Source organism: Periophthalmus magnuspinnatus, chromosome 17 (genome assembly GCF_009829125.3).
Source record: "Periophthalmus magnuspinnatus isolate fPerMag1 chromosome 17, fPerMag1.2.pri, whole genome shotgun sequence".
Taxonomy (NCBI): Eukaryota; Metazoa; Chordata; class Actinopteri; order Gobiiformes; family Gobiidae; genus Periophthalmus; species Periophthalmus magnuspinnatus.
In genome coordinates this window covers 14,514,762-14,542,190 of record NC_047142.1, presented here as the reverse complement: position 1 = coordinate 14,542,190, position 27,429 = coordinate 14,514,762, and the positions used below count along the sequence as shown (strand labels likewise).

General features: G+C 42.3%; 1 protein-coding gene across 3 annotated transcripts; it reads left to right on the top strand.

Annotated features, from left to right (window-relative positions):
* Positions 1-2,474: 2,474 nt before the first annotated feature.
* On the top strand, positions 2,475-27,260 carry si:ch211-153l6.6 (uncharacterized). Of its 3 annotated transcripts, none has more exons than XM_055228483.1 (9): positions 2,475-2,505; positions 16,237-16,915; positions 17,717-17,883; positions 18,558-18,769; positions 19,691-19,918; positions 21,047-21,371; positions 23,339-23,537; positions 24,257-24,348; positions 25,061-27,260. In XM_055228483.1, the coding sequence occupies exons 2-9, from the start codon at positions 16,375-16,377 to the stop codon at positions 25,151-25,153; spliced, it is 1,857 nt and encodes a 618-aa protein (XP_055084458.1). In that variant the 5' UTR covers positions 2,475-2,505; positions 16,237-16,374; the 3' UTR covers positions 25,154-27,260. The 3 variants fall into 3 exon arrangements, with proteins under 3 accessions (XP_055084458.1, XP_033837786.2, XP_055084457.1); XM_033981895.2 differs by lacking the exon at positions 2,475-2,505 and adding an exon at positions 7,039-7,185; XM_055228482.1 differs by lacking the exon at positions 2,475-2,505 and adding an exon at positions 7,039-7,185 and having other exon boundaries at positions 25,035-25,150.
* The last annotated feature ends 169 nt before the right edge of the window (positions 27,261-27,429 follow it).

Sequence of the window (27,429 nt, the reverse complement as noted above, 5' to 3'; positions counted from 1 at the left end):
TCAATACTTATCGTGTGTACATTTTCTTTGCACGACTGGGACATTTTGGGTTATGTTTTGGCTATATAGCTATATATATATATATATATATATATATATATATATATAAAAAGCTGTAAATGTTGAATTAATAACTTCTGTGGCTCAGTACAGACACAAACTAAGTACTGTGTTTCATTCTGCTGTTGATTTATTGCATCTCATGTTATGTTTTTTTTTTAAACCATATTGTAGATTTAGAATAGTTTTTGTGGTCTATTTACTTGAGCAATATATCGAACTTCAAAATGTGTTATTGTGACAGGTTTACGTACATGTAGTATAGTATAATAAACTACTATCTCCATAAAGAGAAGTGAGAACAGGTGACAGGTCTGATCTTTAGAAAGGTGACTGCACTCACAGTAAGAATTTAGGTTTTAAGATATTTGTGAGCAACTGAATAATAACCTAACATACCACATATTTTTGTTATGGTTGCTTTCTCTGAATGGCATTTCCCTGCATTATCTACCATCCATCACCATGACAACGAGAGGACGGTGTTGTATCTCACTGTCTGGTTCATCCGGCTCCGCTAACCCAGTGACACGAACACAACCAGAGGAATGTAGGGGGAGCCAGAGAACAGCAATGCTTGTGCCTCTACAACCACTGACCTATGACCTTTTTCAATAAACACTGCAAAAAACAAACTTTTTCGTGCACAAGGGAGCAAGTTTAGTGAGTTAATCTGGTATTACACTGTATTTGAACAGAGCTGAGGTGAGGCTACTCAGCGTGGTGAGTATTTAGAATATTTGGGATATATAAGGTAAGTGAGGAATAACTTTGGTCCACTGCAAACCATTTGAAATGAAGTAGTTCTGTTTTTCATATCTTTAAAAAGGTTTTTAGTCTATCGGGTATTAACTGCTAACACATAACATATTTAGATCACCACGTTACCATTTATTCTTTTGAAAATGCTATATTCACGGAAAAACATATTAGCATGTTTTATGAGTTTCATTTTTGTTTTTGGCGCTCTCTGATGAGTCACTCCCCCTTCAGAGCGCTATCACAACACAATCAGTGTGTATCCCGCTAAAGAAACTGCTGAACATCACATCAGGTTTGTGAAGTTGCTGTGTATAGTTTTGTATCATGCTTTTGTATATTTACGGGGAATTATCATGTGAGAGCACGAACGACATAGATTTGTGGGTGGAGCATTGGGCAGAATCTTACAGCTAACCGTAAAGAGAGATTTGATAGGGCCCGGGAGAGATCGCTAAAATACTCCAACATGCATGGATGACACCTAAAACCTCTTCAGACATTTGTTAAAAGCTAAAATAAATAAATAAATACATGAATAAATGAAAATAAACTGTAATACCCCTTTTTAAGACAGTAAAAATCAGGTGCAGTGTCTTTAATATGACAATTTGTGGAGCTCTAATAAATAAGGCTAAATTTCAACATTTGGATATTTCTTTCAAAAACAGTGAATCCATAGAATACAGACCCCACCCTATCTGAAATTATGGCATAAATTCTATAGGATTGTATAGGAACATAACCTACGGATACTTTGCAGTTCATGTCAACAACATTCCTTGGGGGTGTGATGCTAACCGTAGACACTGCTCCGTCTGAGGCTTTGTTAAACTGAGCTTTATTTTTTACCACAATCTGACCATAAAGAACTGACTTAGCTACAACAGGTGAGCTGATTTGTGCTCTTAAACAAGTTTCTCACAGCTAAAATTACAGTCACAAGCTACCTAGCATTAGCCAATAATTTTTCAGTTAGTTTTTGTTGAAAATCAAACACCTAAACAGGACCATGAACACTTGTATTGGTCATAAGCTCCTAAAAATGTGTTATTTAAATCCATTCTGTATTTAAAAAAAAAAAAAAAAAAGCCAGTGTGTGGATTGTATCATCATAGTAAGAGCTGAACATTCCGTTATAGACATACATGCAGAACCCCCCAGGCGTAACGTCACTGCAAAGTATCAATAACCTGACATGTACTGCAAGCTATATTTCCCCATTTTGAACCCTAAATGTCATTCACAATTGAAAAGTTCACCCTGCACCCATAGGCACAGTTTGTCCTTAACACTCAAATGTGGGCGACTCTTTCTGATTACATAACCGTATTATCCCATGACAACACCAATATCTGTTTATGAAATTAGAAAATTAGAAAAAAAAAAATCATAATGACATCACAATTTCAGCTAAAGTCTGTGTTTCAAAAATGAGACGGACGATGGGATAATCCTCTCTCGCTCTGACAGATGTGCCGTGCTGCCGTGGCGACCAGAAGTGTGTCAAAGCCCGAAGGGGGGAGGGGCCAAACCGGAGAACTGTGACCGGATTGGTGAACGGGCCCACACGCGCTCAATACGCACCCCACTGGCTCTGAGAGAGTGGGGGATATAAAAAGAGGTTTAGAATAGCAACGCGCATAGACTGGTTTGAGAAGAAAGGAAAAGACAAGATAAAAGAAGGTAAGGAATGAGAAATATTATGAATTTTTTATGAGGGCAGTATGGAACATTTCTGGGGAGGGTGCGCAACCTGCTAGTTCCCATGGAGATGTTATGACTTTGCCTGGAATGTCCCATAGTATGATCTTACCGCCTCCCCCTCATCTCAACACAGAGATGAGCAGGAGGCATTATAAGTCAAGTTACAGGTTAGATTTGTTTAGAGACAAGCCCGCTTACAGTAAGAATGCATGTTTTTAAAAAATGTTTTTTAAGGTATTATGGAGTCTGTTATTTAAAAAAAGGAGCATGAAGTTAAATGCCATTCTGTGGAATATTCTAGGTAAAGCAATAACATCTCGATGGAGACAAGCAGGTGGCAGCAAAGGATTGTGGTGTGGTGCTCACAGTTTGAGTCAGAAGTTATCGGTTGCATTCCTGCTGCGTGTCCTTGTGCAAGACACTTTACTTGCCTTCTCTGTGTGAATCTGGTGCTTTATTGATCACGTTGTGATCTTAAGAGGCAAGCAAAGAAAGGTGTAAGCACTGACTTATGCTGGTGTAGACCTGTTCTAGTCTGAGTTTAGTCCTGGTTTAATTCAGGTTTAGTCTAAATTTGAATGTGTATGAGGTTGTGTGTTCATCATACATCTGATTCTATTAATATCTTTTCAAGCATCAACCTATCCAAGAATACTGCACTATTGTATTTGAAAAATGTACTTGAGTAGTTCAGACCCCATACTTTTACTTTTACTGTAACAGTACTCTTACTTGAGTATAAGTTTTGGTTAATCTTCTCACTGTAAGTCTGCAAGTGACAAGAGCTTTAAGTCGACATTATGAAATTATTTCAACATTTGTGTTTCTTGCACCTCTTCTTCAGATATGATTTAGTTTGTCTCATTTTTGTGTCTATCCTGAAAATATCACATTTTGTGCATTATTTAAAGTTTTGTCCTTCAAATTACATTATCTTCAAATTGAGGCTACTTTACCACCTCTACAATTAAACACATAAAGCCAGGGAGAATGTAGGGCAGTAGACCATCTCGAGGTGTTCACCCACTTATGCATGTTCTGAATGTATTTTATACAGACAAATCTAGTCCATGTAAATAAGGCTTAGGTTAAGTCTGGATATGTCAGAGATCAGATCATAGCTTTGCTAATCTTTAGACCACAATCAGGTTAGTTACTCCACTGCAGCATCACCATATGGACACAACTCATTGTTCTACGGGATGCAGTTTCACAGAACTCAATCTCATCAGTTAAAGTCCATAGAGATAATTTTAGCACAAACACCTAAACAACAGAACCACATTTCAAATAGAGCTGCCAAACTGGGCAGTACATGAAGGACCAAAGGGTAGAGTGAGGGGGAGAGGGGCACAGTCTGGAGGACTAAAGAAAAGAGTGATGGGTCCTGAAATTACAGTGACCACTGGAGGCAGCACACACTCAGGTTTTGACAAAGCTGCATACTAATAAAACACCATCTACATAGTTTAATTGCAAAAAGCCTTGATTTTGTGTTTAGTTTCATTTTAAGTACTTGGTTAGCTAAACAACTCCAGTGCTGTCGGGTGTTTTAGTCTGTATGTTTCACTTAGCTAGCATTTTTGTACATAAAAATCAACACATTCAAATCAAAGGAACTGTATGCCAGTGCCTTAACCTATAGAAGACACGTAAAAAAATGTTCTCATTCTCAGTATATGGACAGGTAGTGACGATTCAGATCAGAGAGAGTCATTTTAGGTTTAAACCACTTGTATTTCAATACTATTATAATATCATGTGAGGCTCATTTTGCTTTTTGAGTGGATAACTGTCTTCAGAACCAAACACCAAATTATAACATAAATAAATCATGTCTAATATTTTTCTAATTAAGAACCTATCAGCATTACAATTATTATCAGTAAAAGCTACATTTAATTTGAACAGGTTTACCTCATGTCTTGAGCACACAGATAGGTCGTGTTTATGGAATTTAAAATCAAAATCTTACTCTTGGCAGTACAGTAGGCCTACATCCCTTATGGTATTTGCGTAGGTCTTTAGCAGGTGCAGGTGGGCCAAGAGGAGGCTGGACCCATGGGTGCTGAGTGTAATTGTATGTAATTATAGTGTGGATGTCACTGTAAATGAGCTGCTCCTGCTGACTCCTGCCTCAGAATAGTCAAACATGCTACCTACAAAGATATCAAAATGTACCTTTAAAGGAGCACCATGTAACTTTCTGGAGGTGGTATGTCACCTGCATGATTCCAAGGAAACAGAAAGTTAAAACCACACTTCAGAACATTCTCCATGGAGATAGATACACAGGAGCCATTCTCCAGGCCAAATAAGAGTCAGGTTTGTGGAGATGCAAGCCCGCTCACAGTAAGAACGCATGTTTTTCAGTGCATTAAGCAAAATAAAATGTACCTAAGTAAGAGAAGAGTAAGAAATCATTTGAGGAAACTACAACTCCAGTAAGACTGTCTAGACATAACATCTAATTTATAATTTGAAGTCCAATCACAAATCTGGTAAAGCATGGACAGCAAAAAAATAAAGATGAAACAAACTAAATCATATTTGAAGGAGAGCTACAAAAAACACAAATTAAATCATTTCATATTGTAAACATAAATCTTTTGTCACTTGTAGACTTGCTCACAGTGGGCAGTGCAACCAAAACCTTTACTCAGGTAAGAGTACTGTGACACTGTACAGCATATTACTCAAGTGGGAGTAAACATATGAGGGCTAAAAACTAATCTGAGAAGCACAGTTTTATTTAAAAAGTTACTTGAGTAAAAGTAACTGTCAGTAAATGTCCCCTACCTGTCCATCTGTCTGTCTGTGCTTGTGTCCTGACAATGAGCCCAGGGCTTGGTCTAATTCCTGATGATGTAACTTCAATCGCCAATGTCAGACTCTGCTTTTCCACAGAGCGATAAATCTATAAGCGTTTCTATGTTTCATGTGGATAGGCCCTGGAATTATACAGAACAACTAACCATGAGCTATGCAGAAGAGAGAGTCAGATGGAGCTGAGGAGAGGGCCAGATGGAGCAGAGGAACAGAGGAGAGGGTCAAAGGACTCCGGGGATGCAGAGAAGAGAGTCAGATAGAGCAGAGGACAGGGTCAAATGGAGCAAAAGATGCAGAAGAGAGGGTCAGAGGGGCAAAGGAAAGAGTGAGACGGAGCAGGGGATGCAGAGGAGAGGTCAAAGGATTCAGGGGATGCAGAGAAGAGGGTCTGATGGAGCAGAGGATGTAGAGGAGAGGGTCAGATGATTCAGGGGATGCAGAGGAGAGAGTCAGATAGAGCAGTGTCCCTTGTCCTTGTTTCCTTATTTATAATCCTGTCCTCTGCACCTGTCTCTGACCCTTGTCCCCTGTCCCTTGTCCTCTATCTCTTGTCATCAGTCTCATGTCCTCTCTCCCTGTCCCCTGTCCCAAGCGTATGACCCAGATGTAGCGGAATCAATAGTGCCCACAGTTTCCACACATTATCACAGGGAGCATTGATCTGCGCCCGCGGAGAAGAGCCGGAACTCTCTACCACACACTCCTCTGGACAGTTTACTGAGACCTATTTATAGTGAAATATGAATCCTGTTTATGTTTAGCTGTTTTCTAGGTTACGTAATTGAATTCAGTCAGCATTAGCACGATTCCCTCTGAAATCAGATGCTATTTTTAGTTGAGGGATTTGCTAGACCTATTTGCATGTTTGCCTTATAATTGTGTGTTAGCCATAGCAGCACACTCCACCATCTGCTAGCGGTGAGTGTAGCTAAGGTTTATATTCATTTATTTGGCAAAGTTGTGATTGTAATGTGAGTCCATGTGGCAATGCTACAAACACCTTGCTTCTGGGAATTTTTGAGTGTTTTTTGGCTTGGTTTTGGTTGGTCATTTGAGCTGTAGCCTATGGAGCTCAGCTGTGACCGCCCATCCCCCTGGTAAAGCACATTTCTCATTCATTTTTCTCATAGACTGTTAATATTTGATAGTTTCTTAAAGTCTATGGGAAAAAATGAATGGAAAATGTACTTGAGTGTACTAGAGCTGGTGGTCACTGTTGAGCTCCATAAGGTTCATTTTGGATTGTAGCCTATAGCAAATGTCCTGCATGCTTTTAGGGCTACATTTATCTTTCAAATGTGTGGGCTGAGCAAAAAAATGGTTAGTTTTTTGGACCCTATTGACCGCAATATGTGCAATCAAGTCCCAGTTTGGTTTGAGCAGACGGCTACATTGTGTGGGGGTTTGGAATCATAAGCGACGCTGTGGGTCCTCGCCCTGTACCAGATCTCCAACCTGTGGAGGTGACATGGAGAGGCGGGATTTTCTAATAGAGCAGGTGCACGCAAGCCTCTCCACGCGGAGCCCGGGGGCGGCACGTGCAGAGCGGCATCTGTTCCGCTCCGCCGCCCCTTCTATCTTTCCTTTTCTCTCTCTCTTTCTCTCTTTACTCTCCCTCTCTACCTATCTCTTTCACATCACACGCACATACTCACGCACAGCACACACGTAGACCCGGAGAGGCGCGCGGTGCTGGGCTCGTGGATGCGTCCATCCTCGCGCCGCCGGGTTCCCGCGTGGCTGCTCGCGCTGCCGCTCGGGAGACGGGACTGCGCGCTCCGCGGCCGCCTGGAGATGATCTCCTTCTGGCTGCTGTGTTGGAAGCTGCTGGTAGGTCATACACACGGATCTATGTCGAGATACTCCGGCTCTGCTTCTGCGCGCGAGCCTCGGATTTGGCGCCACTCACAGCAAGTGCACGAGGCTCGCGCGCGCGGCTTGGCGAAGGCTGCACGCGGGTCTGATGATGGTGATGTGTCATATTTGGTGCTAGCCTGTGTTTGTTTGTGTTATGTAACATTGGGCTCTGTGAGACGTGACTGTCTCTGGAAAGAGAATAGCATAGGGTACATTGAGCTACTACCAACAGGCCATCAAGTATCAGCTCTGTGCCTGTGAGAGCAGGATGCCCTCCCAGAGCTAGCAGCTGCCTCTTCTCCTCGGTCAGGTGTTGCTCTGGTTTAGCATACATTAGCTTAGCTTCTCTCATACTGAACTGTGCTGCTCATTCCCAAAGCTGGTGTTTTTATGCTGCGACATAATTCCCTTGATTATGTTCCACACTGAACTTTGAACTGAGATCTGTGGTCTCCATGGCAACATCTCAGGACTGAATGATACCAAGATATAACAATATTAACAACACTAACAACACAGGTAGAGAAAAAAAATGAATGGTTATTGACTAAGGCTGTAGGCCTTCAATCGATTAGTCGATTAATTATTTAGATTATAAGGATTTATAAGGGAAAACTGTAGAAAGGACAAGTAAATGAGGGAGCGAGTTCACTGGAGATTTGAATGTTTTGTTATTTATAAGTAAAAAGGCACATTGAACTCATTATTGACAAGTCTAATCTGGTTTTATATATCCACATTGTTTCCTAGTACTTTTTTCTGCATATAGTTGTTTTTGCATGATTTTCCAAACAGGTGCAGTCTCATACATAGAGATACATAATAGTGTCGAGAACTTTTGCCACCCCCCCTCTTTTTAGTCAACTAATCGATGGCAGGACATGCCTTTAGTCGACCACGAATTTGTTTAGTTGACTACACCACTATTATTGACAGTAATTAGGCCTATATGTCTGTTCTTTTAGTCGACGTTTATAATTTCTAAGGATCCAATTTGAAGGAGAGAAGAGAATCATAGTAGATGAATTTGGACACTTAGGCCCTGGCAGGTGTCATTGAGCTGACAGTGATTGAAAACTATAACCCATAAGGTGTCATTATGTTATAGCTGATCTGTTGATTTATGATTTCTCACTGTGCATCTGTCAGTAATCTCCAGCAGCAGCACACATAGGATTTAAAGGGCACCCCCGCTCCACATGACCTCCTCCAGAGGGCGGTGAGGGGGCCAGGGCATGAGCAGGGTAGACAGTGGTGATGGTAATCCCAGAGGTCAGTGTTTTAGGCCAAATCTGCCCATGATCTCTGGATTAAAGAAACGACGAGAAGTGCTGCATCACTAATGACAGAGTACAGGGTGCAAGTGGAGAGCTGTGCACTGACAGCAAGGTTTGTGTCATATTTTCTGTGTTGACGCCGTTATCATGTGAAGAAGACATATTATGCTTTTTGTCCTGGTATTTAATATTGAAATTATAACGTATAGATCATGAGTTTACATTTTATTCTTCATAAACTGTAGTATTAATGTAAGACCGCTTAATAATAGAAACAGATCTATTGACTTCCTGTTCAAAACTGTATAACAGAGAAGCGCCCCTTCATAGTAGCAAGTGGATTTTTATTGACATGTTTTGATCATTGCAGAATGGCGTTGTGACATTTTTTAACAATACATCTATGACCCAGAGTCTGAATGTTTTGAATAATTGCAGAGATGTGGGTGGACAAAGGGGGATAGGTGAAAACAAGTGAAAAGGAAAAGTCAATTTTACATAATATATCCCCTTCAAATTGAGTGACTGAAGCTGTAATTGAGAATTGAATCTGCTAAACTTCAGATAAGTGGGTGAATGCTCTGACACATGCTGTCATCAAGGTTTTGCATGTATCTTAGTCTGGCTCATTCTGTTCATTTCAGCAATTATATCAACATGGCTAACCAAATTCAATGCTAGAAGTAGTAAGACACTGGGTTAAACTCATCTTCGTTTAGTCCATTTAAAGAGGGAGTATGACCCATCTCTTGGGTATTAACCGCTAACATATAACATTATAGCTAACCGTAAGGAGGGTTTGAATAGAGATTGAGATTGTAAAATAACTGAAGCATGCATCGATGGCATATAAAACGTCTTTAGACATATTTTTGATGAGGAGACAACATTATAACATGGTAGAAAGCATAAAAATATCAATGTTGCATAATACCCCCTCTTTAAAAAACATCCATCCATCCATCCATCCATTTTCTTCCGCTTATCCGGGGCCGGGTCGCGGGGGCAGCAGTCTAAGCAGGGACTCCCAGACTTCCCTCACCCCGGACACGTCCTCCAGCTCCTCCGGTGGGACCCCAAGGCGTTCCCAGGCCAGCCGAGAGACATAGTCCCTCCAGCGTGTCCTGGGTCTTCCCCGGGGCCTCCTCCCGGTGGGACATGCCCAGAACACCTCCCTAGGGAGGCGTCCAGGAGGCATCCTGAGCAGATGCCCGAGCCACCTCAGCTGGTTCCTCTCAACGTGTAGGAGCAGCGGCTCTACTCCGAGCTCCTCCCGTGTGACCGAGCTCCTCACCCTATCCCTAAGGGTGCGCCCGGCCACTCTGCGGAGGAAGCCCATTTCAGCCGCTTGTATCCGCGATCTTGTCCTTTCGGTCATTACCCAAAGCTCATGACCATAGGTGAGGGTAGGAACGTAGATTGACCGGTAAATCGAGAGCTTCGCCTTCCGGCTCAGCTCCTTCTTTACCACAACGGACCGATACAGCGACCGCATCACTGCAGACGCTGCACCGATCCGCCTGTCAATCTCACGCTCCATCCTTCCCTCACTCGTGAACAAGACCCCGAGATACTTGAACTCCTCCACTTGGGGCAGAGACTCACCACCCACCCGGAGAGAGCAAACCACCTTTTTCCGGTCGAGAACCATGGCCTCGGATTTGGAGGAGCTGATTCTCATCCCAGCCGCTTCACACTCGGCTGCAAACCGCCCCAGTGCCTGCTGCAGGTCCTGGCTCGAAGAAGCCATCAGGACAACATCATCTGCAAACAGCAGAGATGAAATCCTGTGGTTCCCAAACCAGGCCCCCTCCGGCCCCTGACTGCGCCTAGAAATTCTGTCCATAAATATAATGAACAGAACCGGTGACAAAGGGCAGCCCTGGCGGAGTCCAACATGCACTGGGAACAGGTCTGACTTACTGCCGGCAATGCGAACACAGCTCCTGCTCCGATCATACAGGGACCGGACAGCCCTTAGCAAAGAGCCCCGGACCCCATACTCCCAGAGCACCCCCCAAAGGACACCACGAGGGACACGGTCGAATGCCTTCTCCAGATCCACAAAACACATGTGGACTGGTTGGGCATACTCCCATGAGCCCTCGAGGACCCGATGGAGAGTATAGAGCTGGTCCAGTGTTCCACGACCAGGACGAAAACCACACTGCTCTTCCTGAATCCGAGGTTCGACTATCGGTCGGATTCTCCTCTCCAGCACCCTGGAATAGACCTTACCGGGAAGGCTGAGGAGTGTGATTCCCCTGTAATTGGAACACACCCTCCGGTCCCCCTTTTTATACAGAGGGACCACCACCCCGGTCTGCCATTCCACAGGTACTGTCCCCGACCGCCACGCGATGTTGCAGAGACGTGTCAGCCAAGACAGTCCCACAACATCCAGAGACTTGAGGTACTCAGGACGGATCTCATCCACCCCCGGAGCCTTGCCACCGAGGAGCTTGCCAACCACCTCAGTGACTTCAGCCAGGGTGATGGACGAGTCCGCCTCTGGGTCCCCAGTTTCTGCTTCCTCCTCAGAAGACGTGACAGTGGGATTGAGGAGATCCTCAAAGTATTCCTTCCACCGCCCGACAACATCCCCAGTCGAGGTCAGCAGCTCTCCACCCGCACTGTAAACAGTGTTGGTGAAGCACTGCTTTCCCCTCCTGAGGCGTCGGACGGTTTGCCAGAATCTCTTTGAGGCCGTCCGATAGTCCTCCTCCATGGCCTCCCCGAACTCCTCCCAACCCCGAGTTTTTGCCTCTGTGACTGCCCGAGCCGCGGCACGCTTGGCCTGCCGGTACTCATCAGCTGCCTCAGGAGTCCCACGAGCCAACAAGGCTCGATAGGACTCCTTCTTCAGCTTGACGGCATCCCTTACTTCCGGTGTCCACCACCGGGTTCGGGGATTGCCGCCGCGACAAGCACCACAGACCTTACGACCACAGCTACGAGCAGCCGCATCAACAATAGAGGTGGAGAACATGGCCCACTCGGAGTCCATGTCTCCAACCTCCCCCGGGATCAGGGAGAAGCTCTCCCGGAGGCGGGAGTTGAAGACCCCCCTGACAGAGGGCTCCGCCAGACGTTCCCAGCAGACCCTCACAATACGCTTGGGTCTGCCAGGTCTGTCCGGCTTCCTCCTCCGCCAGCGGATCCAACTCACCACCAGGTGGTGATCAGTTGACAGCTCAGCCCCTCTCTTCACCCGAGTGTCCAAGACACGCGGTCGGAGGTCAGATGACACGACAACAAAGTCGATCATCGACCTCCGACCTAGAGTGTCCTGGTGCCATGTGCACCGATGGACACCCTTGTGCTCGAACATGGTGTTTGTTATGGACAAGCTGTGACTAGCACAGAAGTCCAATAACAAAACACCGCTCGGGTTCAGATCGGGGAGGCCGTTCCTCCCAATCACGCCCCTCCAAGTGTCACTGTCGCTACCCACATGGGCGTTGAAGTCCCCCAGGAGAACAACGGAGTCCCCGGTTGGTGCACTGTCTAGTACCCCTCCCAGGGACTCCAAGAAGGCCGGGTACTCTGCACTGCTGTTTGGCCCGTAGGCCGACACAACAGTGAGAGACCTGTCCCCGACCCGAAGGCGCAGGGACGCGACCCTCTCGTTCACCGGAGTGAACCCCAACACGCAGCGGCTGAGCTGTGGGGCAATGAGCAAGCCCACACCAGCTCGCCGCCGCTCCCCGCGGGCAGCGCCAGAGAAATGGAGAGTCCAACCCCTCTCAAGAAGATGGGTTCCAGAGCCCAAGCTGTGCGTGGAGGTGAGGCCGACTATATCTAGCCGGTAACGCTCAACCTCCCGCACAAGCTCAGGCTCCTTCCCCCCCAGCGAGGTGACATTCCATGTCCCCAGAGCTAGTCTCCATGTCCGGAGATCCGGTCGTCGAGGTCCCCGCCTTCGACTGCTACCCGGATCTCTCCGCACCCGCCCCTCATGGCTCCTCCCGCAGGTGGTGGGTCCACGGGAGGACGGCCCCACGTCGTTTCTTCGGGCTGGGCCCGACCGGGCCCCGTGGGGAAAGGCCCGGCCACCAGGCGCTCGCTGCCGAGCACCCACCCCAGGCCTGGCTCCAGGGTGGGGCCCCGGTAACGCCAGTCCGGGCGACGTAAACTGCCTTGTTGTATTTTTCTTCACTTTAAAAAACAACTGTATTATTTTAGGAAAAAAATAGACTGGGCAGATATATAAATGAATGGATACTGCTGTGCGCCATTAGCATGGGGACACAGAGCTATGTCCTCATGTGGAAGAGCTTTTAGATTTAGCACACTGGGATCAGGTCTATTAGCTAGAGCAGAGCGCGCACGGACCAGACTGAGTATCGACCGCAGCACTTCCCAGATGGACAGTTCATCCGGACACAGCACCACCAGGCCTGTATCTGATGGTACTAAAACACATTCCAAAACTATTATGTGTGCTTTTATTTGTGACTGCTGTTCTTTTTGGCATTTTGGATTGGGTGCGTGTGCTCAAAGTGCCTATAAAGATGCACTCAGCTAATGTTTTTGACCTTGTTTGAACTTCTTAATTCCTTAGTGCACCAACAGAGTCATGCAGCCTTGGAAATCATGGTTGAATAATATTTTACTATGTATAGGCTACAATATTTTAAGTACTAAAATGTGAAATACAAAGTGCGTACAGTAGTCTAAAATATTTGAAAGGAATAGCATATAGTAATTTGACATGAGTCCTACAGGCCATAAGTGCTGGATCAGACTGAGGAGAACAGATGTTGTAGTGACTGGAGCACAGCTAGCTTTTATAAGAGGATCATTTGTTTGCGTGTTAGCACTGGATGGTTTGGCTAGTACGTTTATGCTGACTCAGTTATTTATACAGTTTGGATGTAAAAATATTGCCAGATGACCTTTTCTACCAGTTGTATTTGGTATTCACGGTATTTTATTCTGGAATATTCTGTTCATGCAGATGCAATAAATGTATTTCCTATCTTATTTCAAACTATAGTAAACACAACATGGTTTCATATTTTGAGCATTTCTTTTTCTTTCTAATTTCTTTTACCTGAAACAAGAAAGAAATTACTTTAAGACCATGGAACTTAAAAAATGTTTTTAAATAGAAATCCCTGTTATTGTTGGATATTATGGGATATATTCAGTACAGAACAAGCTGATCCATTCTCAAAGTGCGTCTTGTTTAAAACTTTCAGATTTCTCATAAATGTTGAAAGTGCTAATCTCAGCCTTTGTCTTGTCTCCATGGTGACTCTGAGTGGGTTGTGTTGACTGTTAAGGTCTGTCTGAACCATGTGCCGGTGACACTTTCGAGACATCACCATAGAAACCTTAAGTACAGAAAGAATAAAGGCAGCAGGAGTCAGCTTTTGACTTTTGTGTTCGGGAACAGAGAGGAATAGTTCTGGAGTGAGCCCAATCATAATGCATAAGTTTTAAAATATCTGAGAAATATAAGAATGTAGACAAGAAGACTAGAGCTGGCTTACAGAATGGATTTAAACACATTTTTAGGATCCTGTGATCAATACGAGCGTTTATGGTCTCGTTTAGAAGTTTGATGTTCAACAAAAATGGTTAGAGTGACTATATGAAAAACTGTTGACTAATGCTAGCTATTGTGATTGTAATTTTATGTGTGAGAGACTTGTTTCACAGTAAAAAATTATCTCATCTGGTGTAGGCCCAGCTAAATCAGTTCTTTATAGTCAGATTGAGGTAAAATAAAGCTCAGATTAAAGTCTAACAGAACTTCAGACTCAACTTCAGAGAGATGCCTATAGTTAGCATCACATCCCCACATCCCCAGTGAATGTTGATGACATCAGTTGCAAAGTATTAATAGAATCAAATATGGCAGAAGGAAGATGCAGAGGAAACATTTCAAAGGAGTGTCCCATCTCATCACCGACTGTAACAACAGAGCAAAGGAAGAAAGAGGCTTAGAAGAGTCTTTCTGTTGTGTGCCCAGAGTTCACCTGGCTCCCCCTGGACACTGCTGTGATGCTGCAGGACAGATAAGGGACACTTTTGTCCTGAGGGCTGTTCTTCCCAAACTACCCTGACAATGATGATCCTACATGTTGAGCTGCACTAAGACTTTAGTTTAAGCTTTCTATTTTTATTGTATTTTACTGCTCAACTTGTCTGTTGCTGCTTAAAATGCTCTTTGAGGACAAATAAAGTGATTTTGTATGGTTTAATTTTCCAAGGATATAAACACTGCTAGCATATAGCGGTAGCCTCAGCTAACAAGTGACAGTACCAAACAGTGTCTAAAACCTGATATTTACTCTGATAAACTTAGAGCCACAACTGCTTGTGTGAACCATCACACAGTGTGAATGTCTTTGGATTTTAAATACCATGTAGTGTAACAAAACCATTTTAACTACTCCAAAATGTAAAAACTAGGCAAGATTTTCTTTTTAAATCTTAAATATAATAATGATGCTAACTGGGTTTTAGAGAAATGAGTAATCTAACCTGTCATGCACTTTAATGCCATCTGCTGCTTCTGACCGGTTGAAACCACCTATCAGTCATTTAGACCAGTGGTCCCCAACATTTTTATCACCAACGCTTGAAAATTTTACCGTGGCCCGGGGGGTGTGTCAGAATCACTGTAAGTTTGTCTGCTGAGCATTTATACACTTTGGGGCGCAGATTGGCATTAGCTAATGCTAATGATTACACATGATACACATTTGACCCACAATAGCAGAATAAACCACGCTTACCGATCAGGAACAGCATCCAGTCCATCAAAACATAAGGTCCTCTGCTCCTGAGTCCACCATGAGATCTTCACTCGGTTCCACGAACCGCTCCGGGTCCGAGATGCCTCTAGTTTAACTAGTACAAACATCCACAGTTTCCTCGGTCGCGTACTTCCTTTGTTTTGTCCGTTTCGTCATGTTTAAAACGCAAAAGTGCTGCAAAACAGTGCGTAAAATTACGCAATACGCGCGCGGGCCGTCGGAACGCTAAGTGGTTAAGTTGTCGGTGCTCAAGTGACGGAAATGTAACCGAGAGAATCCGGTCATTTTTCAAAATAAAAGATTTTTCAAAATAAACGATTGTTCAGACTCAGATAATAAATACAATGGAAATAATTAACTATTTCTTGGACGGCCGGTGGCCCGGTACCAATTGATCCACGGACCGGTACCGGTCCACGGCCCGGTGGTTGGGGACCACTGATTTAGAGCATGATGAAGGCGGACCGATAGGGACAGTGGGTGGGGAAAATGTGGTCGCTGACTGTGAACTGTGAGTGTGTGGGTATAGTAGTATTGTGGTTGCATTAAAGAAACACAATACAACAATATGACTAAATATATGACATATGATATGACATTCTCTTTGCTCAGAATATCTCCATAAGGTGATCTTAAAATGCCTATATTATGCTATTTTCTGATCTATGTTATATGTACTTTCCTCATCAAAAACATACCCTTAACATAGTTGAGTTCTTCTCTCAAACAGCCCTGGAACTGCTAATCTCTATTGAACTAAAGGTAGAGGGTAGCTTTGAACTTGAAAACGATCACTACATGACATCACAAGGTGGGACAGGGCATTTTGAACTTTCGGGATGTAGACAGCATCATAATAAAGGATTACTCAAACACACAAGACACAACTTCAGGTAGACAGGTAACTCCATAACCTGGCGTAAAATTTAAGAGTAAATTATAGTATAGTGCCTACAAATGATATCATGTGTTCACAGAGAGCTACAACTGGACTCGGTAGAACAGCAGGCGAGCTAACAGACGCAAGCTACGACGCTGACGGTAGCCGTGACGACGAGCACCACGACAACGATAACTTCAGTAACGGTCCCCCACCTTCTCAGGAACCTGTCACCATGGAGATCAGCTCCTCACCTCCTCTATTGATGGATCTGGAGAGAGAAAACCTCCAGAACTACAAAGAAGATGAGGAAGAGGAAGAAGAACTACAATACCCAGAAGTCCAGAAGGTACGGCAGCCAATCAGCAATGTGCAGGAGGACAATTGCGACTATTTGGTGTTTGAAATCAGCAACAAGAAAGTGGTTGAAGAAGATGAAAATTCGGAAGACACCGCCGACGATTTCTGGACAACAGAAATGGAGACTAGAGAGGAAGTAAAACAGGAAGCTGAAACAAATAACCAATCGGAACTATTGTTTGAATCAAGAGCAGAAGACAGGGTCCAATCAGAGCCCAGGTTCCTGCGTGACTCTGACAATGTATGGAGTCAAGAGACGGGGCTTAGGGATGACCTCAGTGACTGCCTTCAGGCCGAACTCGCCTTGGTGTACTCGGACAGCGACGCCGGGGACGACCAGTGGGCTGCCTCCCTCAACGGTGATGTTGTCAGCCAAACAGGAAAAGATGCAGAGGGGCGGAAAGACTCACTGACAGGTATCATTTACTTATATGTACATGACTTTGCACATAAGATTGTGGTTTATAATTGTTTAGAAGCAACAATTTCTTTATGATCTTTATGATTTAGATTTGATTAGATTAAAGGTGCATTATGTACTTTTTCAGGAGTTCCATCATCTGCCTGTGTCCATGGAGATGTTATTGCTTTGCTTGTAATGTTCCATAGTATGGCTTGAAAATGATCTTGCTAGCTTTTATTCAGTTACAGGTGTTTATTGCTCAATAACATCATGGAGAAAACATGCTCTACAGTCTGCGGGCTTTCCTTTCCATAGATCTGACTTGTAACTGGTGAGGGTCATCCATAGACTGTATTAGCTCCAATTCACTTTCTGTTGAAAAAAAATATTGCCCCTTTCTCTGTAACTCAGAAAACACCTGCGCTCCCGATTGCCTCCTTGGTTGCTATGATACCCACGTCAGATTTACAAATATGGATCTTGGCTGCAAATTCGCTCCTATAACTGCTAGCTTCATTGAGCTTCATTTGGTTGGTGCCAAATGCAATGGGTGATGTCAAACTTACTACGTCCACTTCTTTATAAAGTCTATGGGGTGATCTGCATGTTTCCATTGAGATGTGTTTCACGCCATACTGTGGAAGAATCTAGCAGGATGTTACACAGTACACCTTTAAAATGTTCTTTTAATACAATGTCATGTTAACACTACATCCAAACATTGTGCCACCCTTGGAATCTAACACATTTTGTCTTTTTTGTTGGTACATCTGTCATATCCTACATTGCTTTCTGTCCCTTGTATCAAATTTAGGCCATGAGGAGGTCCCAGCAGGGGAGGAGCGCTCAGAGAAGCCCAGTCAGAGCTGTGATCATCCTGAGAGGAGTGACTCCAGAGAGGAAATGGCCTCCAGGAGAGATATGTTCCTCCGAGGCTCCTCCACCAGCTCTACCACCAGCTCCACTGACCCCGACAGAAAGGTACACTACATCTGATCAGTGATATTGTTTGGATAAGAGCTGACATCAGTTTTAGCACTTTACACTATAAGATATTGAATCAAGGAAGTTTTAAAGCTACATGTTTTAGTGCATGAAGGTTAGACTACTAATTTCACTAAAATATAATTAGCATCATTATATATAATAATTTAGAAAACTTGTCTAGTTCTTTAAAAGGTTTGGGGTAGTTTATAATTTACTTCCTGGTTGGACATTGGCAGCAGTGATATATAGTGTATATATAGGTTATTCCATAAGTGATAACTAGAAACTATGATGTTAACAAAGGCCAAAACTTGTCTAAATAAAGCAAGACTAATAAAAATAAATGCAACACTTTTATTTTGTTAAATGAATGCTTAAACTGTCAGAAAAATGCCTTCCTTTTGTGTTAATTGTCCCTACATTTTGGATTTTCAAAAATTTTCCTTGCCAATGACATAGGTAGAACTCACCGCTACTTGATGCATTTTTGTATTTTTCTTTTGTTGTTATGCCTCTTAACTGATGCAAATCTATGATAAATATTTACCACCAAACAAGGTCATAATTAGAAAAACATGAAGAAACAGACATAGGACTTTTGAGTGTAGAATGGTGCTGAGTCAGTTTCTTGATGTTCCTCTTCTCCCTCCACTCTCTCCTCTCTCCAGCTCTCTGACCTCAGCATGCAGCAGGGCCCGCAGAGCGAGAACGTCTCCACAGAGCACCTGGACTTCCTGTTGGCGCGTCAACAATGGAAGAAGATGGAGGAGGAGGTCAAAGGTCGGCCTATTCCCAAGCCAGGGCTGAGGGCTCAGGGCAGCTTCCAGGGCACCCACACCTCCCTGTACCCCCCCACCCGCAGCCCTCGCCTCAAGCACAGGTACCACATAAAGGTCACATAGGAGTCAATAAAGTAGTAAAATTAGCAAAATGTTTCACTAAACTACTACAGACAAGCGAAAGGACAACTGGACAAATCATTGTAGGAGTGAAGATGTTTCACTGCTCATCCAAGACCCTCTCCAGGTCTGGTCAAATTGCTGGCGGACACTGCTTTATATCTATCTGAAGAGAGGGGCAAAATACACTGAAACCGTAAATAGTTATTATCTCCAGTTTCACCTTCAACATCCCTGCTATTCAACTAAAGGTTGAATAGGGTTGTTTAAGCTGAAACGATTTGTCCAGTTGACAGATTTAATTTTGTCTTTTACTATGGATCAGAATTGGACTGAGGGATTGCACAGACATCTACTACAGACACTGGAAGACGCCAGGCTGTAGGTTGTTATAATAGCAGCTAGCATAAGAGCCAGATACACCTACGAGTTACAATAAAAGGCTTTGACCTCGCTACACCTGTTGTTTGATGCATTGTACATTTACCTGAAATATGTGACCATACAGACTCATTATGAACTATAGTGTCAAAACATCTTTAATCATGCGTTTAAATATAAGAAATACGTTAAAATCTGCAATAATTATGATTAATCAAATCAAATTTGTGTGTTCTGCGTAATTTTTGTAATCTTTTGATAGCACATTTACTTACCTTTGTGCCCTAGTACATTTATATTGTATATACACCTCCGTGTGCGGTCTGCATGCAGTTAGAGAGCTTTTTTATAATCCTCAAATCACAAAGTGCATTGTTAGCATGCTAGTTATTATTGGACTGCTGCAAAACATTTAAAATGAACTATCTCTGCTTTTTCTCATTAGAAAAACTATACATTTTTTGTATAGAGCCTTTGATATTTTTATGCATAATATAACTCAACTGTGTTTGGCTCTACAGGGATGTTCAGGCAGCCACAGCCGTCTCCCGAGAGCCCCCCCTGTCCTCGGCTCTGTCCTCCGTTCTGTCCCCAGGGTCGGAGGACTCGGGCCTGGATGAGTCGTGGTACCGCAGCCCCCTGGAGGAGCCTGAGTCTGCGGTGGAGCGAGAGATCCGGCTCACACTGGAGAGAGAGGAGAAGCACCGCAGGGAGAGGGGGCTGATCCAGAAGGGCATCGCACTACCACGGTAACAACACATACAAAGTATTTAGAAAACAAGAGAGATAAAAGGAAGAGAATGGCCTGTTTAATAGAAACTTCCAGTGACAACACCTACCTATGAATGCAAAAAAAATATTGCATAATTTGTCACAAATGTAAACTCAAATGTTGCACAGAGAGCTTACTATGAATCATAGCCGCTGCAGCCCACTAACCTGATGGGTTGTTCAAACTGCACTAAAATGGTAAACAACCTTATTTCAAGTATGCATAGTGCCACCTCCATGGTGGACAGTCTAAACACTTTATATCAAGAAAACATTCTTCACACATTCATGCACCAGTTTGCATAAACACTGGAGGTAAGGTGGTTTTGCCCAAGAACATGCCAACAGTACTCATAAGTGGGATTGAACTGACAAATTTGAGGTACCAAAAATGACTGATTCCCGAACGAATTTTTGTTGTTATGTCTTAAGACAAGACACTTGCTAATACAAGGCAAGGCAAGTTTATCTGTATAGCACAATTCGTACACAAGGTAATTCAAAATGCTTTACAGAATAAGAAAGACATTAAAATCACACAAATCAAAACATAAATAATTACAAATAATCATCATAAATTTACCATTAAAAGAGAAGAGTGCAGAATAAAAACCTTTCAGTCATATGCACAGCTGAACAGAACCGTTTTGAGCCTGGATTTAAACATTGTCAAAGTAGAGGCCTGTCTCACATCTTCAGGAAGACTGTTCCAGGTTTTAGCTGCATAAAACTTAAATGCCTATTCCCCATGTTTAGTCCTGACTCTGGGCACCAGCAGGAGGCCGGTCCCTGAAGTCCTAAGTATGAATATGCTGTGTGATTTATTGGTGATGGAAGAAAGGGCCGGAGGACTGCAGATTGGCAGCCTGGCTTCTGTCAGTCTGCCCTAAGGCAGGTGTGGCTGCAGTAGCACCTTATCACTACCGAATGTGGAGCACTTTATCAAACCTGCAAGGCAGACAGGCCAGTAAAGTGTAAGGCATTATTATTATTAATAATCAGTCAAACAACAGAGCCATTCTGTCCAGATACAAGACAATCCACTTGTCATGATTATGATTATTATTATTAACATGAACTCGAACTTCTGTGTACCTTGTGTTCAGGCCGTCCTGTCTGCAGACCAGCCGCTCCCCCCCTCGCCCTCCTGCCTGTCGGACCCCCACTCTGTCCGTGTCCCCCTCCTTTTCCCCCTCCTGCTCCACCTCTGTGCCCCGTAACTACCATGAGCTCACTGCTAGCAACGTCATCATACTGGAGCCTGACACTAGCCCTGCCTCCCGGTCCCGTCTCATCTCAACAGCCACCGGAGCACTCTCTGATTGGCCCAGCAGCACCGCCAACGTGGTTGTTGTGGAAACCTCAAATCTGATCATCCGAAGTGCGTCGGAGTTCTGCCTCAACACTGCTCCCGTCGGCCCAGAAACACAGGTACAGTCTCTGCTGCTCAAAATCTTAAATGTCAAAATAGACTTATTTCAAGGCGCTGAATGTGATTTGAATGTGTGTCTTAACAATGTGAAAAACGGAACTTGTCTGAGTTTATAAGCTCTTTTCCACACTTTTGCAGGCCAGAGCGGAGTTTTACCATCACAGTAATGCTAGCAACAATGAGCATTCTAACAGCGCACCAGTATTACTTCCTGGTTTGCGGATGATAAAAAATGCTTTATGATTAGTTGGAGCTAGCACACCTTGATCTTATTTTGACCCCAAGAGCTGCTCATACAATATATCTGTACTTACTGTGGCAAAACTAAGGTGACTTTATTGCATAAACAAAAGCATTAGCCTTCAAAAACACTAATAAACCAGACAGTGCCAGCTGTCACCAACCCTTCAATCACATTTAGGCGAGGTAAAAGTCTTTTGGTGTTTTATTTTACATCATGATTAGTGTGTAAAACTGGCATCTGAGCTAATGGCTAACCAGCGTTCAGTTCAGTGACCACTAAATAACCTTTTACTGGTGAAAAAAAACAGATAGATGACATAAATATGATAAAATAAACATTATGTACTATAATATGGAGATTGGCTTCACCTTTAATTTTTATGTTAATGAAAGATCAAGTGATCGAGTTGTAACAACAGTACCTTTGTTCCAGTTGCCATGACATTTTTCCCTTGTGGGCGCATTTTGGAGGACTATTGACGATTCAGAACCGTTGATTGGTATGGCAACGTCCTAATTTTCCATTACTCTGAAGCCCATGGGATTGACTTGTTCTACTTTCATATTAATTATTTCATTTTAATCAACATTCAAATGTTCATATAGACTCCTTTTGCCCAGAGGTTTACCAGTTTAAATCTCATCCGAGAGCATATTTCCTGTGCCAGACAATATCCCCTACTTTTTCAATTCCAGTCACAATAATATGAAAGTGCATCCAACTCAAAACCTGCTGAGAATCAAAGTATAATACGGAAAAAATGAATTAAATATATCCTATAAATAGATAAATTATTCATTTTAGGTGCAAACAAGACTAGGTGTGGTGACAGCTCCATGGCAAAGTGTTGGAAAAGCTGAGAGACTGAGGCGTGCTGTGAAGTGTGAAGGCGACACCTCCTCCTGTCGAGTCACTGGGTTACACTCACATACAGACAAAAACAGATTAGAAAAGGATTTATAACCTGCCCTCCGACATAGCAAAGACATTCATCTGCACTTGGTGACAAACAGACGGGGAAATATTTAATATGGGTTTTGTGGCGTACTCACTCATTTTAGATCAGCACTGACACAAATCAATAGATTGTGCTTTTGATTTGATATCCTCATAATAAGATAAAGATTACACAATAGTAAAATTAAACTATAGATAAAAACAGAAGGAAAAAACATGTTAAGATCCCATTCAGAATTAAATCACACTCCTTTAAAGGTACAGCATATAACTTTCTGGAGGTGGCAGATCACCTGTGTGATTTCATGGAAATAGAAAGTTAAATCTCTCTGGAAACAAGAAAGAAAAGACCCTCCTCTTGGTCAAATGGAGTTTGTGGAAATGTAAGCCCTTTCAGAGTAAAGACGGATGTTTTTCAGTGCAATAAACAACCAGAATGAAAAGCAAGCTTTTATTTGAGTCTATTTTTGGAAGAGTGGAAGAGATGATCCTCATGAAATTGATTTTTTGTAAATCTAACAAGAAAATTCAATTGATAAAAGTAAGGAAATTATTACTTGTATTGTGGTTTTCTTACTAATACTGTTCCATGTCAAAGCCTAAATTGAGAGATCAAGTTCTACAAAGTTTTCTACTTAAAAAAGTGAGTAGAATTCACAGTGGTTCCAGCTATTTAACTTTAGACATTCATGTAGACAAAGTGGTCTGAGCAGTCACTAGTGTAACATGTTTCTAATCTTCTGGAGTTTGTGTGTGCGTTTTTAGGAGAGCACATTTACCTCCAACCCCTTCTTCAAGCTGCGTTCTCTGAGCAGCCAGTCCCTGGTAGAGCAGGAGATCCGACTGGTGCGGCAGAGGGAGGAGGAGTGGAGGAGGCAGAGGGAGGACGTCTTCAGAGGGAGGAAGGAGAAGTATCACACTGTGCTGGTGTCTCCGGCCCTCACCGACAACATCAGCAGCAACGGTAAGCGCACGCTTCATTACTGTCTAACTGTCTGTCACGGACTAACCCTCAGATAACCATGTGACTCTTGGCCAATCAGAATGCAGTCACATATCAGATTTGATAAATGTTTCCCTCACTCAAAAACACTTGCAGTCCCACACTCTCTCACTCTCCTGCCCGAGGCTTCATTTGTCCTGTGAGCAGCATCAAACAAGAGAAACTGTAACAGACAAGTTGTGTCTGTTTTGAATCCCCACTGTTATTCAATGTAACTGAAGATTTTGCCTATTTTATGCAAATGAGTCTGATATTTTTGCTAGAATTCAGATATGAAGCTGCAGTTGGACCCATAAGGGGCATCATCACTTAATAGCTCTTATAGTTGCAATTCAACACGCATCTTCACACTGTGGAAGTCTTCAAAGTGCTCAGTTTTTGCAATTCAACAGCAATACCAGCTCTTACTTGAATGCCTCATAAAACTACTGCTAGTGGAGTGGTGTGGCTTTTTACAGGTTGTCAGCTGAAAATTTTGTCTCTTTGCCTTTGACTCCTGCAATAGTATCTTCATGGAGACAAGCAGCTGGAAGACACTTCACCTGAAAAGTTTCATAGGGCAATTTTAAATAAGTAAAAATGTTTGTTGTTGAAGTAGAGTTTTCCTGCATGTAAATAGATTTTTATAAATGAATTTATCAAATAATGGCTTTGTCATGGTTAACTGTTGCTGTGTCCAGTCCCAGAGGTTGCAGACAGATGTGTGTCGTCCCCGTCCTCCCCCTCCAGGGCTCGTAAAATGGAACGCTCCAGCCTGTCATGTGACCACAAGGTAAACCCTTATCCAAACTATAGTATATTATCTACTAGACTAAAGCTCAAATCATCCTTCCTTGCATCCTAACCATTCACCATGATGAATACATAAGTGTATGCCACAACTTCCACAACTGCTAACAACAGCTAGCATTCTAACAGTATTACTTCCTGTTTCACTGAGAATAAAATGCTTTATAATTAGATGCAGACAGTGGTCTCATTTTGATCCTAAGAGGGGCTTTTGAAACTTAACTGTACTGGGACACTATTCAGGTTTACAAAACCGGGTATAGTCCCTTAAATACTGATTAAATACCAAAGGACAATGATTGATCCTTGGGGAACCACAGTCAATGGACGCAGAGTAATGTCTGGTTTCACATGTTTTATGATAGCATTTTAAACAATAATAAATCAATAATATAATAGAGCTTGCCAGGAAATATAGGCCTAATAAAATCAATTTTAACTTTGTCAAAACTACTCAAAACAACATTCACAATCTCAATTCAAGTCGATGTACCTTTGTGTACATCCATTTTGTTGTCATGAGCATGTCATACATCGTCATTGTGATTTTCAATAATTCATACAAACCTGCATCTTTCACTTTGATTATTTCATCCATTAATCACTCATTCAATTTGTTGATTTCATCTCATCCGTCTGTGTACCCGCCCCGCCCATGCCTGTGCCCAGTGGCTAAGCTGAGTGTGCCCCCACAGTTCCCCTCCAGCCTGTCATCAGTGCCCAGACGACAAAACGCCATGGCACAGCGGTGGGAGGCATCTCTGCTGGCCAATCAGAAGAAAGACTGAGCTGCAGGGAGCCAATCAGAAGAAAGAGTGACTATACTTACTCCGCCCACTTTTCCTCATTCAGCTCCTCCTTTCTTTACCAGCAATTGTTTAAGCATTGGTTAATATTATATAGACAGTACAACAGGTGGAGCAATGGACCAAGATATTGCTTTTTAAACACTAGGTTTAAATTAAAGATGTTTTGCCAGTAAAACATATTGAAATGTCCTAATGCATTATCAAAAAGTAACATCCTGTACTTTGTAGCATTTAGCCTTTAGCTCATGTAGCACTAATACCAAGCCATTAACCTATTGATACTTTGCAGTGACATCACTCCTGGGGGCTTGTATGTCTATAGGATTGTTCAGCAGATACCACGGTGATGCCTTTTTATTTTATCAGAATACAGAGTGGATTTAAACACATTTTAAGAAACCTCTGTTCCATATTTGCGTTCATAGTGCCGTTTAGATGTTTGACTTTACACAAAAAAGGTGAGAGTGACTAACTGAAAAACTAGCCTGTGACTGTAAGGCTGTTTGAGAAGGACTTGTTTAACAGCACAAATCAGTGCACCTGTTGTAGTTTCAGCTAAGTTTATGGTGAGATTGTGTTCGAACAAAGCTCAAAATTGAGTAACACAGCTTCAGATAGAGCAGTGCCTCAAGTTAGTTTTACACCACCCCACCCAAGGGAATGTTGATGGCATCAGCTGCAAAGTATCAGTAATAAATCTTCATAAATTGCCACTTAAATGAACTAGTGGCTAATCCTCTTCATTCATTATAGGCCTGTATATTTTATTTATTTATTTTACAAAGCTGATAACACAATTCAATATAACCCACCTTCAGTACTGGTTCTTTGCTTCACTCATTTTGCTGCCTATTTAATGATATAGTATTTGTTGAAATGAAATACATACATGCCCAAAAGTAGCCATAATTCACTGCCAGTTCAACTTAACTGACTTAAAACTAAATTTTATAAACACTTGGGCACTTTATCTTTATTAGGAACTGTACCATGACCAATTTAACAATGTCCATTATCTAACCAAATACATTCTACTCCATTGATGTCATATTTACAGCACTTTATCTGATAAGCAATGAGCATCCTGTACATTTTCTAGCTATGTATTCCTATTTATTTGTAATGTTATTGATATGTTGACCATGCTAACGCTAACACCCGGAGTCCAGTGTGTATTTTTACATATTTATACGTCTGTTTTACCCTCAGAGAAGTATATTGTATTGTATTTTTGCTGCATACAGTATTTATGAAATTAGCAATGCTTCAAAAAATATGGTATTTTATTGTGTATGGATGAAGACATGAAATTTGTGATGGAGTGAAGAAAGCTAATAACGTTGTCAGATTTTGTTCTAATTTTTATTCATTTTGGTTAGAGGTTATAGGTCAGGGTGTGTTCAAGTCAACTCAGAAACATGAATTGTTGTGTATTTTAAAGTACTTGTAAATCTAAATCTTTAAAAATAACCATGAAAATTAATACAAAACCACATTTATTGTTATTTTATTTTTATTATGTTATTATATTTTTGTAAAATCATTCGCAGTCAATACAAATTCTCAATACATTTCACACAATACATGGCTAAATATTGACAAATATTTGACACATTTTTTTGAGATGGACTGAATGCACCAAACATTAGCAGCTAGAATAGTATTTTTTCTTTATTTTTGGTTTAGATTAGCTATAGCCACATTATCTTGTGTATTTCTGTTAATGTTAGTTTTAAACATTTAGTCATACGCAGTTACGCACTAAGTGTCCTGATGGTCATTATTTATTCTTTCTTCATGTATTTATTTCATTTAGTTGTGTGTAATTTATTGCCAAATGTAAGTGTGGTTACGAAATGCAATAAAGGTTGAATTGTGAGTGGAACTGTGATTGTGCTATTTAAACTATAGACTCTATGCACAGACGGAAACACAGAAAGTACTAAACATTTTATACAATATTTCAGTTTTATATAGGCTACCCCCTTTTGATAACTGTGGCCTAAAATTGCAGTATGTAAAGTTTTTAGTGGAGGGTTCATCACTAACTTGTCTCCATGGAAATGTTACTGGTTTTCCTGAAATGTTTCACTATACAGAATTTATTTTCAACCTCCTTGTCAAAGCCTGATCTTGTCAAATTTCAGAAGCTAAGCAGGGGTATTGTGGCTGGTTAGTACTTGAATGGGAGACTGCTGGGAATATCAGGTGCCACAGTGGGGCGCCAGATACTCCACCCACATTGTTCAATATGA